Source organism: Rhinopithecus bieti, unplaced genomic scaffold (genome assembly GCF_001698545.2).
Source record: "Rhinopithecus bieti isolate Rb0 unplaced genomic scaffold, ASM169854v2 scaffold_61957, whole genome shotgun sequence".
In the NCBI taxonomy this organism is placed as follows: domain Eukaryota; kingdom Metazoa; phylum Chordata; class Mammalia; order Primates; family Cercopithecidae; genus Rhinopithecus; species Rhinopithecus bieti.
Window position 1 is genome coordinate 792,165 of NW_016823861.1, and position 16,525 is coordinate 808,689.

At 36.0% G+C, this 16,525-nt stretch overlaps 1 protein-coding gene across 1 annotated transcript in view; it reads right to left on the bottom strand.

Annotated features, from left to right (window-relative positions):
- PCDH15 (protocadherin related 15) overlaps positions 1 to 16,525 on the bottom strand; it is a 591,153-nt gene that overhangs the window by 87,141 nt on the left and 487,487 nt on the right. Inside the window, exon 24 of the mRNA XM_017861934.1 lies at positions 7,069 to 7,196. Within this exon, the coding sequence (XP_017717423.1) occupies positions 7,069 to 7,196 (128 nt within the window). The remainder of the gene's footprint in view (positions 1 to 7,068; positions 7,197 to 16,525) is intronic.

A 16,525-nucleotide genomic window follows, 5' to 3' on the forward strand; every position in this document is an offset into this window, starting at 1 on the left:
AAATGGCATTTCACAGTTCTCAGAAAATAATAATGACAACTAAATCACAGTTATTATTATGAATTAGGGAATATTTATCCATTAACATTTCTTCAAAGCCCAGGAGAAACAAAAAGTTAATGTTCAAAGGCCTAGCTAAAACTTTCCTACTTCACACAAAAAATTACAAATATTACAAATATTCATCATTTTTTCTGTTTTTCTGTTGACTACATAGTTGCTTTTTTTACAGTTCTTTCTATGTTCTGGATACTGCTACTTTGAGATATATTTTTTTAATAGATGTTGCAAGTATTTGCTTTTAACATATTGCTTCACTCAGTCATTTATAACACCCTTGTTGCAGCAGTTTGCTATTCTGATGTAACCATATTCATCCGTCATTTTTCATTAGTGTAGGACAGGGGTCCCCAACCCTCAGGCCATGGACAACTACCGGTCCGTGACCTGTTAAGAACCGGGCCACGCAGCAGGAAGTGAGTGGTGGGTGACTGAGTGAAGCTTCATCTGTAATAATAGCTACTCTTCATGGCTCACATAACCTCCTGAGCTCTGCCTCCTGTCAGACCAGTGGCAGCATCCGGTTCTTATAGGAGCACAAACCCTACCATGAGCTGCGCATGCGAGTGTTACAGGTTGCACACTCCTTATGAAACCTAATGCCTGATGATCTGTCGTTGTCTCTCATCACACCCAGATGGGACCACCTAGTTTCAGAAAAACAAGATCAGGCTTCCACTGATTCTACATTATGGTGAGTTTTATCATTATTTCATTATATATTACAATGTAATAATAATATAAATAAAGTGCACAATAAATGTGATGCACTTCAATCATCTCCAAACCATCCCCTCCCCACTCCTGTCTGTGAAAAAATTGTTTTCCACAAAACCGGTCCCTGATGCCAAAAAGGTTGGGGACCGCTGGTGTAGGACATTTCAGTTAATGATGTTCAACTACTGGCCTGCCCTAGAGAAGGAGGACTCAGAATTGTGGGGAGGCTTTTTCAACTCACAAGGTAATGCAGATTCTGATATGGTCTCCTGGTAGGTTGAGAGGATTAGCGTGTTCCCACAATGCGCATCACTGCCATACTGTTGCAACTGGTGCCTTATGAAACAAAACGCTTAAAAACACAGTACATAGTCAAGAAAAATAAATTGACTAATATAAATCCTTACTTCTGAATTTGGACATAAGCTTCCCATTCATACGAGCTTCAAAAGAATGAATACCAATTAAAAATAGCTTGAAAAAGAAGTTTTCACATTCTTTCAATAAAAGTGATGCTTTCTCTCCTCTTGGAAATTTTTCTTTATTGTGGTAAAATGCACATAACACAAAACTTAGTATTCCAACCACTTTTCAGTGTACAGTTCAGTGACATTAAATGTATTCACATTGTTCTGCAAATATCACTGCCATTCATGCTCAAAACGTCTTCTTCTTCCCAAATGGCAACAGAGTAGCCATTAAACAATAGCTTCCCATTTACCTCCCCCCACTCCACCCCTAATCCCTGGCAGCCAACATTCTGCTTTCTGTCTTTATGAATTTGCCTACTCTAGGAACCTCATGTAAGGAGAGTCATACAATATTTGTCCATGTCTAGGTTATTTCACAGAACATTATGTCCTCATTAATCCATAATGTAACATGTGTTAGAAGTTATTTCCCTTTAGGACTAAATAATATTTCATTGTATGTGTATATCACATTTTGTTTATACGTTCATCTATAGATGAACATATAGATTTTTTTTTTTTTTTTTTTGAGATGGAGTCTCACTCTGTCACCCAGACTGGAGTGCAGTGGCACGATCTCAGCTCACTGCAAGCTCCCCGTCCTGGGTTCACGCCATTCTCCTGCCTCAGCCTCCCAACTAGCTGGGACTACAGCAGGTGCCCACCACCACACAAGGATTTTTTTTTTTTTTTTTTTTTTTTGTATTTTTAGTAGAGACAGAGTTTCACCGTGTTAGCCAGGATGGTCTTGATCTCCTGACCTCATGATCCGCCCACCTCAGCCTCACAAAGTGCTGGGATTACAGGCGTGAGCCACAGCGCCCGGCCCCGTATGGGTTGTTTCTACTTTTTAGTTGTTGTAAATAGCACTTCTATGAACATGGGTGTACAAACACCTTATCAAGTCCTTACTATCAATTATTTTAAGTATATACTAAAAGTGACATTTTAACTGATGTTAACTACTTGGATTAAAGACTAAAGAAAAAAAATTACCATTGGATTTTCTTTTTGCACTCCTCATAATTAAAATGACTGATTACTTGTCACTAACAAAAGTCAACTTGGAAGAACCAGTTGTGACATAGATACCCAGCATGAAACCATAGTAAATATAGAACTTCTCAGATAACTTTTTTTGTTCTGTGCACTTTTGATATAATTCATGTACTTAAATGTGACATGAGCATTCAAATTATTGAGCCAGAAATCCAATATCTACATGTCTTTATATGTCTTTGTCCTAGAAAATCCTCAGGAGACCTCCCTTAACAATAACTGCTCAAAAATGACTCACATATCGATGTGCAAACCAATCATTTGCAAAGATAACGGGACAGGAATGATTGGCTCTGACCAGTCAATTTTCACCACCTTGGAATAGGCTTCACTTCCCCTGAAGTACATGATCCCCAAAAATAATGCCTAAATAAAACTGAACTTCTGTTAAAGCATGAGGAAGGAGAAATGGCCAACTAATGGTGTCTACTATACTCAGATAAAGTGAGTACATAAAATCCAAGGAGACTTCACCTAAATTAACTCAGTGGTACAAACAGAATAATTTAAAACTTACCTTCACCTAAATTTCAGATAATTATATTATTTTCCACTCAGTATAGTGTAAATGTGAACTGAAACTATATTAGGTATTTTGTCCATCTAGATTTAATTATAACATATGTTTTTATTTATTTACTTTTTTGGGGGGAGGGGTCTAGTTTACTAGAATGTGGCTTCTGTAAGGGAAGAGAGAGTCTATTTTGTCTGCTTCCATATTTTCAGTACAGGGTAGGAACATAGTATATATTTTCTTTAAAAAATGAACTAAGAACAAGTTTTTAAGTATATTAGGTATACCCCTTCAGAGCAGATGTACAACTGTTTTTTACCATATTATTACTTATATTGGATATTTCATTTCTACAATGGTTTTATTGTGTCACTTTACCTGTAGCATATTTTAAAAATAATGCCCCAAATTCACTACTCATCTTATAAGCTAGTATAGCCCTATTCATTGCTATTTCAAAGTCTTCTCTTACTTTGTCAATCCTATTCTATGTAACAATTCTTCTTTCCCTTCTTACACAAAGTACATATTTACATTTAACTTTTATCATTGTGCATTATGTCATGGACTAAAAAAACAAAACAAAACAAAACAAAACAAAAAAACAAACTTGCTAACATGATAGATGATCTACCATTACCTAATATTGTATAGCAATTGGTAGAAACACCTCTTTCACAATCATGGGCTACTTCCCATTTTTAAAATCATCTTTCCTTCCTTCAAACACCACAGATGAGCTGGCCCTGATTCAGTGCTGTTTCCATTAATATTTTTGTTGCTCTAAGTATAAAATGAGAAGAACTGCTTAACTCATGCTGTGATTAAATTCTGGAAAGGAGAAGATTCTAGGCTTCAAGGCTAAAGGCAGCAAGTGGAATTGTTAAACATTAAGGATTTATTACTCCCATCCCCTCCTAAATCCCTTGCCTCCTATCACTCAAATATGCTCTGCACTTTGCTTCTTCTGGGTTTTGGCTTGCTTAGTTTGTTTCATCTACTTGGACTGTCTTCGTCATATAGGTTTCACTTTGGAAAAAAAAAAAAAACCTAACCACCCTTCAGTGCTAGTCTTAGATTCTTCATCTTCCAGGAAACCTTTATGTTCATTCACCAACTGAAATGTTTTCTTCCTTTGAATCCACATGACAATTTGTGCTCTCCTACTTGACTTTATTATAGCATATGCTTGCATCAACACATTACTAAACTTTTTTTTTCTCTCTCTGTCTCTCTCTCTCCCCCTCTCTCTCTGCCTCTCTCTCTCCCTTCTTTCTCTGACTCTTGTATAAAGTACCTAGTATATTATATTGCATGAAGTTGGTTTCCTAGAAAGGAAACCAACTTTCCCTATCCTGAATAAACCACTGATTGTTTGAAGGAGGGGGTGGGTTCCTTAGAGTTCTCAGCAGTCTGGAGACACAATCACTTCCATCACTGTATACCTCATCACAAGAAGTCCATGCATACTGTAGAGGGCATATCTCCCCACCCAGATGCTTCTTTCAATGCAATGTCTTTACGCACCTTATTAAGACTCAGTATCTCACTGGACTTTTACCCTATTACCAAACTTTCCTCAGAATTCCTTGGAAATCACAGTCATCAACAAAATCCCCTAAATATTCAACTTTCCCTCTTAGTGTTACCTATACTTTTTGATTCCTTCTTTCTCCCTATACCCCTCCTTGACAAAAGACGCTGCTTTCTGTAGATCTCCCAGTAGTGACTCCCATAATTTACATAGCACAGAGCCTAGGAGTACAGGGCAAGCATCCTTCTGACTCCTTTGACACTCAGTACCAATTCCTCTGAAGTGAATGACATCAGATAATGCCACCCATTAAATTTCCTTGTTATAGTCATCACATGCCTTTTGAGTAATCTCCTTTATTAGTGGACTAGTTTAACATTTGGCTTATCTTTTTTTTCCTACATCACACTATAGGATTAGTAGCATAAGTGGTGATGTAAAAATCCACAATGACATTCTAATCACAGTAGCATTTGACAGTCAATAATTCTCTTTTATCAGTCTTGTTCTTTCCATGGTTCAGGGGCCTTGCATTTTCCCTGTATTCCTGCCACCTCATGGTAGCAACATCTCAGTATCCCCACACCCTTCTTCTCCTGATCTGTAAGTGCTGAAGTTCCCAAAGCTTAGTCTTTGTATTTTTTTGTCAAACCCATTTTCTGGGTGATTTCATCTTGACCCCTTTTTTCGCTCTCAAGTCTAGGTCAGCATTTGTAACTGCCTTGCCAAGAATTAGGTTTTTGTACTGAAAAAGCCTCATGAACCTTGATTACTGCCATCACAATAGGCAGTGGAGGAGATATGGGGATCTGTTTAGGACAAAAACCACCAAGTCATTCTTGATTTTTCCTAATGTCCCCTGTATAATTCATCAGCAAATCCTATATGTTCTATATTTTAACCCCCTTCTCAAGGTCTCTAGCCTATCAACATCATTCAACCTACTGTCAAATTTTGCCTGGACTTGCCATGCATTTAACTCTACTTGTCCAAAACACTATGTTACCCATTCCCGACATCCTCCCTGCACAACATCTACAATAATCTTTTTATATTGGATTATGTCATAACTGTTTAAATCATTCAAAAGCTTTCTTTCCAACACACCTAGGACAAATACCATATTCTAGCCTCAGGCACATTTCTGATCTCATTTCCTATCAGACTTTTTCATTCACACTAGCCTGCAGCTCCCTGTCTACCTTTAGGGCTTTACAAAGAAATCCCAGAATGCTGCTCACTTAAGAATCCACAAGTTGTGATCTTTTGCTTTATTCAGGTAACTGTTTCAGTTTTATCCCAAAAGAACTATCTTGACTTTATTATCTAAAATAGCACCACTCTCATTCTTCCCTTATCAACCTTTTTTTTCCCCTTAGAATTTATCACTACATAACTTACTGATCTATTCATTTCTTCAACTAGTTTGCCTGCATTACTCAGGTGGAAACTTTGTTTGCTTTTTCAATTGCTCTATATCCAACTTCTAGAACAGTGTTTAGCACATTATAGGTACTCAAACATATTTGACTAAATGATAGAACTAAATCAATTAAGAGTTAATGAGATTAAAATACAAAATGAGAAAAATCAGCTACAAAGGATGCTTACTTGTGGATAACAACATAAATTAAATATAATGAGTGACAGATTTGTGGACTACTTTTAGTTAAACTGCTGATTCAGATCAGGGGTCTGTACTTGGCATAGTGGAAGAGCTATTTTGCAAGCCCAACACAATTAGGTTGAATTTTTTTCTTACTGAGAGTGTTTGATAGGTGATAAAACTACACGTAAGAAGAGCTCTAATCATGATGCTCCTGGTAATAGGAAAATAAAGGCAATTACTCATGTGCAAAACTAGAGGCAATCAAAAGCTAGATTTGCTACAGATGTTTAGGTTTTATGTGCAATTTACAGCTATTTACAAGTTAACCATTGAAATGCTGTCCAAAATTAACTATGCAATTGAGAATCCAAAATGTTTAGCATCTAAACTTTTTCCTCAGTGAAATGCAATCTTTAAAATTTTTTCTTAATAATAAAACATTAGTAATGCACAGTGGATTCGAAATAGTCATAAACATTTGATTATAAACAATTATAGTCATTAGTAATAAACATTTGATGATAAATAAAGAAAAAATTTGAAAATTTACAAAAAATGGTCTTAGATACTGCATTTTGAAATTCCAAGCAAGCCAACATTTTCTGAGACATCAAGATCTTTGTAACTTTTAGTAAAGTACTAAAATTGGTAGCGTTATTTTTTTACTTTCACTCAATCAGCATTTAAAGTTCAAACATTTATTTCAGAAAAAAAATCATTACTTAATTTATTACACTATTTCTTCTACTAGAAGTGGTAATTTAATATTTGTCATTAGAGATTCCATTTTGAGAATCTTTTGAGTTATCCTACTGGAGAAATACAAACCACTAAGAAAATATATACATTTCAACATCTTATTCAATGTAAAACATCATAAATATTTTGTTACCATTTTCATAGTAAAACTCAAAAAGTTGCTAAGTACTTACCTGATATAATCTGTATTGAGTTTAGATAACTAAACTAATATAGCTCCAAGTTTCAGGCTTTTATTTATACAGCATAAGTATGCAGTTAATGCAAACTATAGGGTTACAGCTTATCTGCAAAACCCAAGCTTTCCTTTTATTTTAGTTCTGTATATTAACATAATTTCTCATACCTTCACTTTGAGTACAGAAGTAAACATTCTTGCATCTTCAGATACACCTCCGATGTAGAATTTTTTCTGAAACACTGGGGGATGATTATTTTCATCCTGAATCTCAATGTATACTTTAGCTGTATTGCCTGGAGGACAAGAAATGATACATTTTTTATTGGTGGTTATTCATGGGGGAAAAAAAGCACTGAAGTAAATACTTGCTGCACTTTTCCTGGGAAACACTGAAAATAAATCAAAAGCCATTTCTAGATGGCATGCCTAGTACCCCCAAATTCAGGGGACCCTGATAATGATGCTTCTGGTATAAAAATGTTAAGTTGCTGTTACTTCTTTTAATTACAATGTCCTGGTAATTCATTTTACTTGATTTAATTTGGCACTAAAACATTTCACCCTGCTAATTTTAATGAAACAATTCAACTGTTTTTGTTCACAAACACTTCACACACAATACCAGTTATACCAATGGGACACAAATATGTAAACCCGTTATGAAATAATAGAAACTGCCATAAACTATTATATGAATATATATTTATTTATTCTTAAGTATAAAATCAGCAATGGCATTTCTTTAGCTTAAAATTGTACTATGACATTTTTATTTTAAGACTAAAAGTAACAGTATTTGGGTGAGGTGTTTATTTCCACAAATGGAAAACAAGTGTTATCATGCCTTGGAAACTGTCAATGTTAGAGGCTAACATTCACGGAAAACAATGTAGCTGAAGATAAGATTATGACTCATAAATGCTGCATTTTGCCATTTACATAACAGTAAATGTACCATAAATGATACATGTCATCATCAAATGTTAGAATCTCCCTCAAATCATTACACCTTTAATGAGAAATGTGGTACTTGTCACTAGTCCAAAAATGACCTTTTACAAAACAATGTAATGTATAAAATAACTTAAAACCAAATAAAATGGGAAATAAGTGGCTATTCATTTCATAAAAAATATAAAGTCAGATAAGTATTGCTAATGTATTACCTAAGTCAACTTTTCCGATGCATTTCAGTTATGATCAAATATATGGCAATTAATGTACATGCTATTTATCAAGGATGTCCTTATTTTGGTGTTTTACCTGTGTTTAATGTCTCCTGTACAATTTTAACTAATTAACCCCAGTGTACTTGCAGGGTACATCATGGATATACATTTGCATTTGTTGAATAAACTAATGAATGAACAGCTTGTATTAGTAAGAACTTAGAAATCGTCTGTTTTTTTGTTTGTTTGTTTGCTTTTTTGGTTGCCCTGGGAAAGGTCAGAGAGAACAAGGAGTTAACCCTATGATTTTGCTCCTGTCCTGCTGATACTCATTCAGTTTTTCTCTATTTGTCATCTGTGACCTGGAAGAGGTAGAATCAAGAGGAAAACCATGCTAGCTCAACAGAGAAGAGAACCAGCAGGGAAGTAGGGCTAATAGCAGATTATGCTTCTCTATCCTGCAGTGCCAGGGCTCTGACTTGTACCCTAGTCAGCCAATCAGAATTCATCCAAAATGAAATCATTTTTAGTTTAGTAGCAGACCAATTTTATCTCTAGAATAAAAAATGCTAACAGCTCTAAATTTAAAAATTAAAGAGGAATTTTAGAATATATCACCTTTCCAATCACTTATTTCCTCTTTCATTCAGAAATATATACAATTCACATGTGCTATTTCTTTTCGGAACTCTTAGAATGACAGAAGTCTCAGAAAAATACTGATGATGTATATTTTCTTCTTTAAATGGGATGAGTCATTTAAAATGTTATACAATTTGCAAAGAACAAGAACTTTGTCATGATCTCTTCCCTTACCTCCCAGCCCTAACTTCATATCTGGATGGTAACCAAATCCTACATGTCAGCCTCATAAGCAGGTAAATTAATGCATAATAAATATATATTGTGCATTATATATATAAATATATATATATTGTCATTTTTCTCTCAGCTCCACAGCTGCCCATATACTTAAGTCTGTTGTTGTCTCACCTGAGTGATTAAACATCATCTGCTCCCCTGTCATGTCTTTCTATTGTGTCCTGCATTCTGATATAACAAAGATATTACAAAATATACAAATGGGATACATGAAATCAAATGTTAACCCAACAACCACCATTCATATGTGCATTTTTTTTTTTTGAGATGGAGTCTGGCTCCGACGCCCAGGCTGGAGTGCAGTGGCACAATTTCGGCTCACTGAAAGCTCCACCTCCTGGGTTCACACCATTCTCCTGCCTCCGTCTCCCGAGTAGCTGGGACTACAGGGGCTCACCACCACACTCAGCTATTTTTTTGTGTTTTTAGTAGGGATGGGGTTTCACCGCATTAGCCAGGATGGTTTCCATCTCCTGATCTTGTGATCCGCCCGCCTTGGCCTCCCAAAGTGCTGGGATTACAGGTGTGAGCCACTGTGCCCGGTCTCATATGTACATTTAACAGAGACATTACAAAATACAAATAGGATACACTGAAGCAAATGTTAAACCAACCACCATTCATATGTACATTCTATCATTTAATTGTTTCTTTGTAAACATTCATTGTAACTTTTGAGGGACTGCCAGTGTTAGCTACTCTGGTTACTACTATGTGAGATAAAATATAAAATATATAATCTTCAAAACATAAACAATTTATATCAAACCATTTAGCATAAAATATAAGGCTCTTAATAATCTAACATGGTTATTTGGTTTTATTTTACTCTTCTCTCAATTTTATTATCATTGATAGATATTGCGAGCAAGCAATTTTGTGGCTGTAATTGTGTGTGTACATACACAATCCCAAAACCCTCACAGACACACACACACACACACACACACACACACACACACACACATATGCATGTATGCACGCAAACCTACAAACTTTACAAAGTCTTGAAGAATAAAGAAGGGTATTATAAAATACATGGACTCTATTACAGGTAGAACTTTAAGACTTAAACTCATGATTTTGGGTTATCAGATTACTCATTTTTTTTCAAACAATACTACACTAATCCATTTTTTAATTGATAAATACATTTTAATACGTAGTGAATTTTTCACCATATCCTTAAACAGTCTATGACTAGGGAAGTAACTTGGTGGTATAGTCTATAGAAGAATAACTTTATTTGGCCTTGGTTTACTGAAAGCTAAGGGGCTTTCTTTTGTAAGTCAGGTATTTATTTAGGTGTGTTCATATGTCTGATTAATAAGTTCTAACAATTCTTTTTTTTTTTTTTTGAGATGGAGTTTGACTCTTGTTGCCCAGGCTAGAATGCAATGGCGCAATCTTGGCTCACCACAACCTCTGCCTCTTGGGTTCAAGCGATTCTCCTGCAGCCTCCTGAGCAGCTGTGACTACAGGTATGTGCCACCGTGGCCGGCTAATTTTTTGTGTTTTTTTCAGTAGAGACGGGATTTGTGCATGTTGGTGAGGCTGGTCTCGAACTCCTGACCTCAGGTAATTCGCCCACCTCAGTCTCTCAAAGTTCTGGGAATACAGACATGAGCCACCATGCCTGGCCAACAATTCTTAAAAATATCATGTGTATATTCATATACATACTTACATGTATACTTTGTGCATATAAGTTTAAGATTCAAATACCAAATTGTTCCTATGAAAGCTCCTTTGATTCAGTGGCCTGTATCAGTTATTAAGTGGTTTGTGGGAAAAGGGTCTATGGATAACCCAAAATATTATTATATAACCTGAACATAATGGGGAGAGATGATTATACTTAATTATAATATTTTAATTAAATGATATTTATTTATATGAAAATTAATGACTATACAATACTAAATTCCAGAATACTTCACAACCAGCACACAAACAAAACTCAAAACATTGTTTAGACTTAAAAGAATTTATACATTTATTTATTTATTTTAAAAGCCATGATCATTTAGTTCTTTTCACAAAAGAGAAACAGCTATAATGTGATTTATAACAATACTGTATCATGAATTTTGAAATTTATTATGTTTGCTATATATCTAATTATGTAGGATAGTTTGTAATAGTCAACCAAAATAAATATACAATTGTGAAAAGGTGTTTTAATTAAGTTTGTGGCTTAGAATAAAATTGTTAATTTTTGTTTTCCATAATGTAAAATAGACTAGTCTTCTTTTTTTTCCTTCTCCTTGATAATTTAGGCAGTTGTTAGGTATCCTCCTTTGAAATGCTATAGTGTATTAAAAATGTTTCTTTCTATAAATAACCTTTCCAGAGCTTAGTTTACATTGCATGTAGTTATAAGCATGATTTTATTCTTATTAGATTTTAATATTCTTAAAGATGGACATTGTATCTCCTACATCTATTAGTACTATAATGCTTCAGTTTGTAGATAGTTTTTCCCCTCAGATATTATTCTAACAGAATTTCTTAATTTTTGCTGAACAAAAAAGTTGACATTCAATTAATTTGTTAGTTTTCTTTGATTATAATCATGAGATTATGATTAACTGAAACAAAAAGTTAACTCTTGGAAGGATATGAGGGAGCTCACTAAATCAAAGTGAAGTCCAAAGAAGGCTTTCAGTACCACAAAATAATCAGGAAGTTGCAGAGTCTTTAAAGCAGCAGATGTTTGATTTTCTTGCAGGTAACTGCAGATGAAGTAACAGCAAACTCTGTTCTTCTATGTTCTTTTACCCTACTTCTTCCTCTTTTTTTTTTTTTTTTTTTTTTTTTAAACAAACAAAAAAACAACCCACTAGGCTTAAGAATCATACCCTGGGGACACATTACCTGACTGTTCTAATTTGGGTCATGTGCTTGATCCTTGTCTCGGGGAGGAGAAGTCACCAGATCATCCACTTGAGAAATCATTGGGATAATTACAAGAAATTGTAGTGTTTCCACTTAAAGAATGTAAAATAAATGTTGGCCAGTAAAAAAAGTAAAAGCAAATAAATGTACACCTATAGTTAAATCACTAGAACAGCTTTCTTTTAGATTTTTTTATTCATGTATACACAATGTACATGACATCATCGATTTCCTCGGCTCACATGCTTCCCCACTAAGGACTGTACCATGTTCTTCCACCAGATTTGGATATTGATTATTTCAAGGTAGAAACTTGGAAGCAACTCTGATTTAAATTATTTTAAGATAGCCTGTTTTTTATCTCCTTGAGTATTTACAAAAACTTTTTTTCCATGTCGTATCCTTTATTTAATGTAGACATCAAACATATAACCAAAGAAAGATGCTAGAAAGGAAAAGGAAAGCACCATGATAAAACAGATTGAAAAATGTTAGGGGACCAACATGCGTGCCTAATATCCTGGTATTCTCCTCCAGTCTCCCTTCTGACTCATCTAAAAAATGCAAGTATTGGAAAGAGAACCAAAAACAGTGAAAGAAATTACAAACTAGGCTAAAGAGTTATTTGGAAAGTGTTTTGGTTAAGAGACATTATAATTTTTCTGTGTGCTTTGGGGCACCCTGCCTTATTTTTCTTCCGTTATTAATTTTTTTCTCCAATTTTCTATGGGACAATCTTTTCTTTGGCCAGAACATTTGGCTTTAGTAAGCCAAAAGTTTTAAAAATGACTCCTGAGGTAAGAAAATGTGAGATACCTTCTTGCGATGTTTTAAAGAAAGAGAAAATAATACTTTTATGTAGTCAAGCTCAGGGAAAAATGTAAGACTTAGTACAGATACCTCCTTGAATATTTCTTCTGTTCTATTTTAGACATTTAAACATGGTAGAAGGAGTTCAGAAGAGTGATTTTAAATACCTATTAACCTCAACTTGACTCTATGATTTTTAAGACCAAATTTAGTTTGATTTTTTCCCTTCCCTTACTTTTAATAATCAATACTGTGATGTTAGTTTTTTCTTTTTAGGAAGGCCCTATTATCCTCAAGATGAATCCATTTCATTTATCCACATGACTAATCTAGTGCCTACACTGCACTGGATTTTCAAAGAAAGCCTTACTGAATAGAAAGCCAATGAGTTAAAAGTGTTCTCAACTGTGATCAATTTGGCTTCTCCAGAGCCATTTTTGATAGTCATGACTGTGTGGATAGGGGAAGGTAGTGCTACTGGAATTAAATGAGTAGAGGTCAGGGATGCTGAGAAATGTTCTGTGATGAACAGAATGGGTCCTCATCCCAAACAAACAAAATATTTGTCCCAAAATATCATTAGTGATGAGGCTGAGAAACCCCAAGTTAAGTAAAAAGAGAAAGAGGAATTAGATGAGTTAAGATAAAATGGAAAGTTTCCAAAAAGCTATAGTAACACCCTCCTCAATCCATATGCATGTACATGCCTTTAATGTGGAACTTATCAATATATGCTGTAATTATTTGATCACACATTGGTTATACTCTTTTTGACTGTGTCCTATAAAGTCAAGGGCTCAAGCCTGTTTACTTCTACTCCTGCCACTGCCTTCTGGCCTCTGTTCCTGACATTCTCTCCATTTAAAATATTCTTAACTCCAAGTCATTTCTTTAGTCATTGCTGGCAAATATACATTATAGAAATATTTATTCCTGTACTTGGGAATGTAGGAGTTTAGTCTGATTAGAAAACATACACTAGACTATATTTTCCTCAACACCTTAAAGGAAAGGACTGTGTTTTTCTTATTGTTATAAATCCTTCTTGCCTGACACATTAAATGATTTTTTAAATTGTTATCATGGTAAACAATTTATAGAGTCTTCAAACAGTCCTATTGAAGAGAATTTTTTAAATGCCTGGAATATCAGATTTATATTTGTTAATTTGTTGGTATCAAGAGATTGAAGTCAGTTCCTGACTCTAAAAACACACAATTTTTTATGCTGTTTTTCTTTTAAGACAATTTTTGTTTATGCTTTACGGGTAAATTAATTCTGGAAGCATTGTGACTTCCACATAGTAGGTGACATGGTTTGGCTCTGTGTCCCCACCCAAATCTCATCTTGAACTATAATCCTCACATAACAAGGGAAGAACCTGGTGGGAAGTGATCAGATCATGGGGGCAGATTTCCCCAGTGTGTTCTCATGTAGTGAGTTTGCACGAAATCTGATGGTTTTATAAGGGGTGCTTCCCCCTTCACTCTCTCTTTCCTGCTGCCTTGTGAAGAAGGTACTTGCTTCTCTTTCCCCTTCCACCATGATTGTAAGTTTTCTGAGGCCTCCCCAGCCATGCAGAACTGTGAGTCAATTAAATATCTTTTCTTTATAAATTACCCAGTCTCGGGTACTTCTTTATAGCAGTGTGAAAACAGATTAATACAGTAGGCGTTCAATAAATGTTAAATTAAATTGTAATTGCTACCACTTCACTACTCCCAAGTGTCCTCTTAAATAAAATAAATTGCTCTATTTTATTCCTGTAAATTAAATGAGGTAACAGATTTTTTAGCATTTAAAAATCATAATAACAGACATCCCTGTTCCAAGATGGCTGAATAGGAACAGCTCCAGTCTGCAGCTCCCAGCGTGACTGGTGCAGAAGACAGGTGATTTCTGAGCTTCTAACTGAGGTACCTAATTCGTCTCAATGGGACTGGTTGGACAGAGGGTGCAGCCCACAGAGGGTGAGCCGGAGCAGGGTAGGACATTGCCTCACCTGGGAAGCACAAGGGGTCAGGGGATTTCCCTTTCCTAGCCAAGGGAAGCCATGGCAGATTGTACCCAGTAAATAGGGACACTGCTGCTCAAATGCTGCGCTTTTCCAGTCTTAGCAAATGGCACACCAGGAGATTATACCTGCGCCTGCTTGGTGGGTCCCATGCCCACAGAGCCTTGCTCACTGCTAGCACAGCAGTCTGAGATCGATATGCGAGGCAGCAGCCTGCCAGGGGAGGGGTGTTTGCCATTGCTGAGGCTTGAGTAGGTGAACAACGTGGCTGGGGAAGCCCAAACTGGGAGGAGCCCACTACAGCTCAAAAAGGCCTGCTGCTTCTGTAGACTCCACTTCTGGGGGCAGGGCATAGCTGAACAAAAGGCATCAGAAACTTCTGCTTAAATGTCCTGGTCTGACAGCTCTGAAGAGAGCAGTGGTTCTCCCAGCATGATGTTTGAGCTCTGAGAACAGACAGACTGCCTCCTCAAGTGGGTCCCTACCCCTGTGTAGCCTAACTAGGGGACACCTCCCAGTAGGAGCTGACTGACACCTCATACAGGTGGGTGGCCTTCTGGCACAAAGCATCCAGAAGAAGGATCAGGCAGCAATATTTACTGTTCTGCAATATTTGCTGTTCTGCAGCCTCCGCTGGTAATATCCAGGCAAACAGTTTGGAGTGGACCTCCAGCAAACTTCAACAGACCTACAGCTGAGGGACCTGACTGTTAGAAGGAAAACTAACAAACAGAAAGGAATAGCATCAACATCAACAAAAGGACATCCACATCAAAACCCCATCTGTAGGTCACCAACATCAAAACCAAAGGCAGATAAAACCACAAAGATGGGGAGAAACCAGAGCAGAAAAGCTGAAAATTCTAAAAACCAGAGCACCTCTTCTCCTCCAAAGGACCACAGCTCCTCGCCAGCAACGGAACAAAGCTGGATAGAGAATGACTTTGATGAGTTGACAGAAGTAGGCTTCAGATGGTCGGTAATAACAAACTTATCTGAGCTAAAGGAGGATGTTCGAATCCATCACAAGGAAGCTAAAAACCTTAAAAAAAATTTAAATGAGTGGTTAACTAGAAGAAACAGTGTAGAGAAGACCTAAAATGATCTGATGGAGCTGAAAACCATGGCAGGAAACTACGCGACACATGCACAAGCTTAAATAGCCAATTTGATCAAGTGGAAGAAAGGGTATCAGTGATTGAAGATCAAGTTAATGAAATAAAGCTAGAAGAGAAGTTTAGAGAAAAAAAGAGTAAAAAGAGATGAACAAATCCTCCAAGAAATATGGGACTATGTGAAAAGACCAAATCTACATTTGATTGGTGTACCTGAAAGTGGTGGAGAGAATGGAACCAAGTTGGAAAACACTCTTCAGGATATGATCCAGGAGAACTTTCCCAACCTAGCAAGGCAGGCCAACATTCAAATTCAGGAAATACAGAGAACACTACAAAGATACTCTTATTCTAAAACGGACCACATAGTTGTAAGTAAAGCACTCCTCAGCAAATGTAAAAGAATAGAAATCACAACAAACTGTCTCTCAGACCACAGTGCAATCAAATTAGAATTTAGGATTAAGAAACTCACTCAAAACCACACAACTACTTGGAAACCAAAAAACGTGCTCCTGAGTGACTACTGGGTAAATAATGAAATGAAGGCAGAAATAAAGATGTTCTTTGAAACCAATGAGAACAAAAACACAACCTACCAGAATCTCTGGGACACATTTAAAGCAGTGTGTGGAGGGAAATTTATAGGACTAAATGCCCCCAAGAGAAAACAGGAAAGATCTAAAATCAACACCCTAACATCATAATTAAAAGAACTAGAGAAGCAAGAGCAA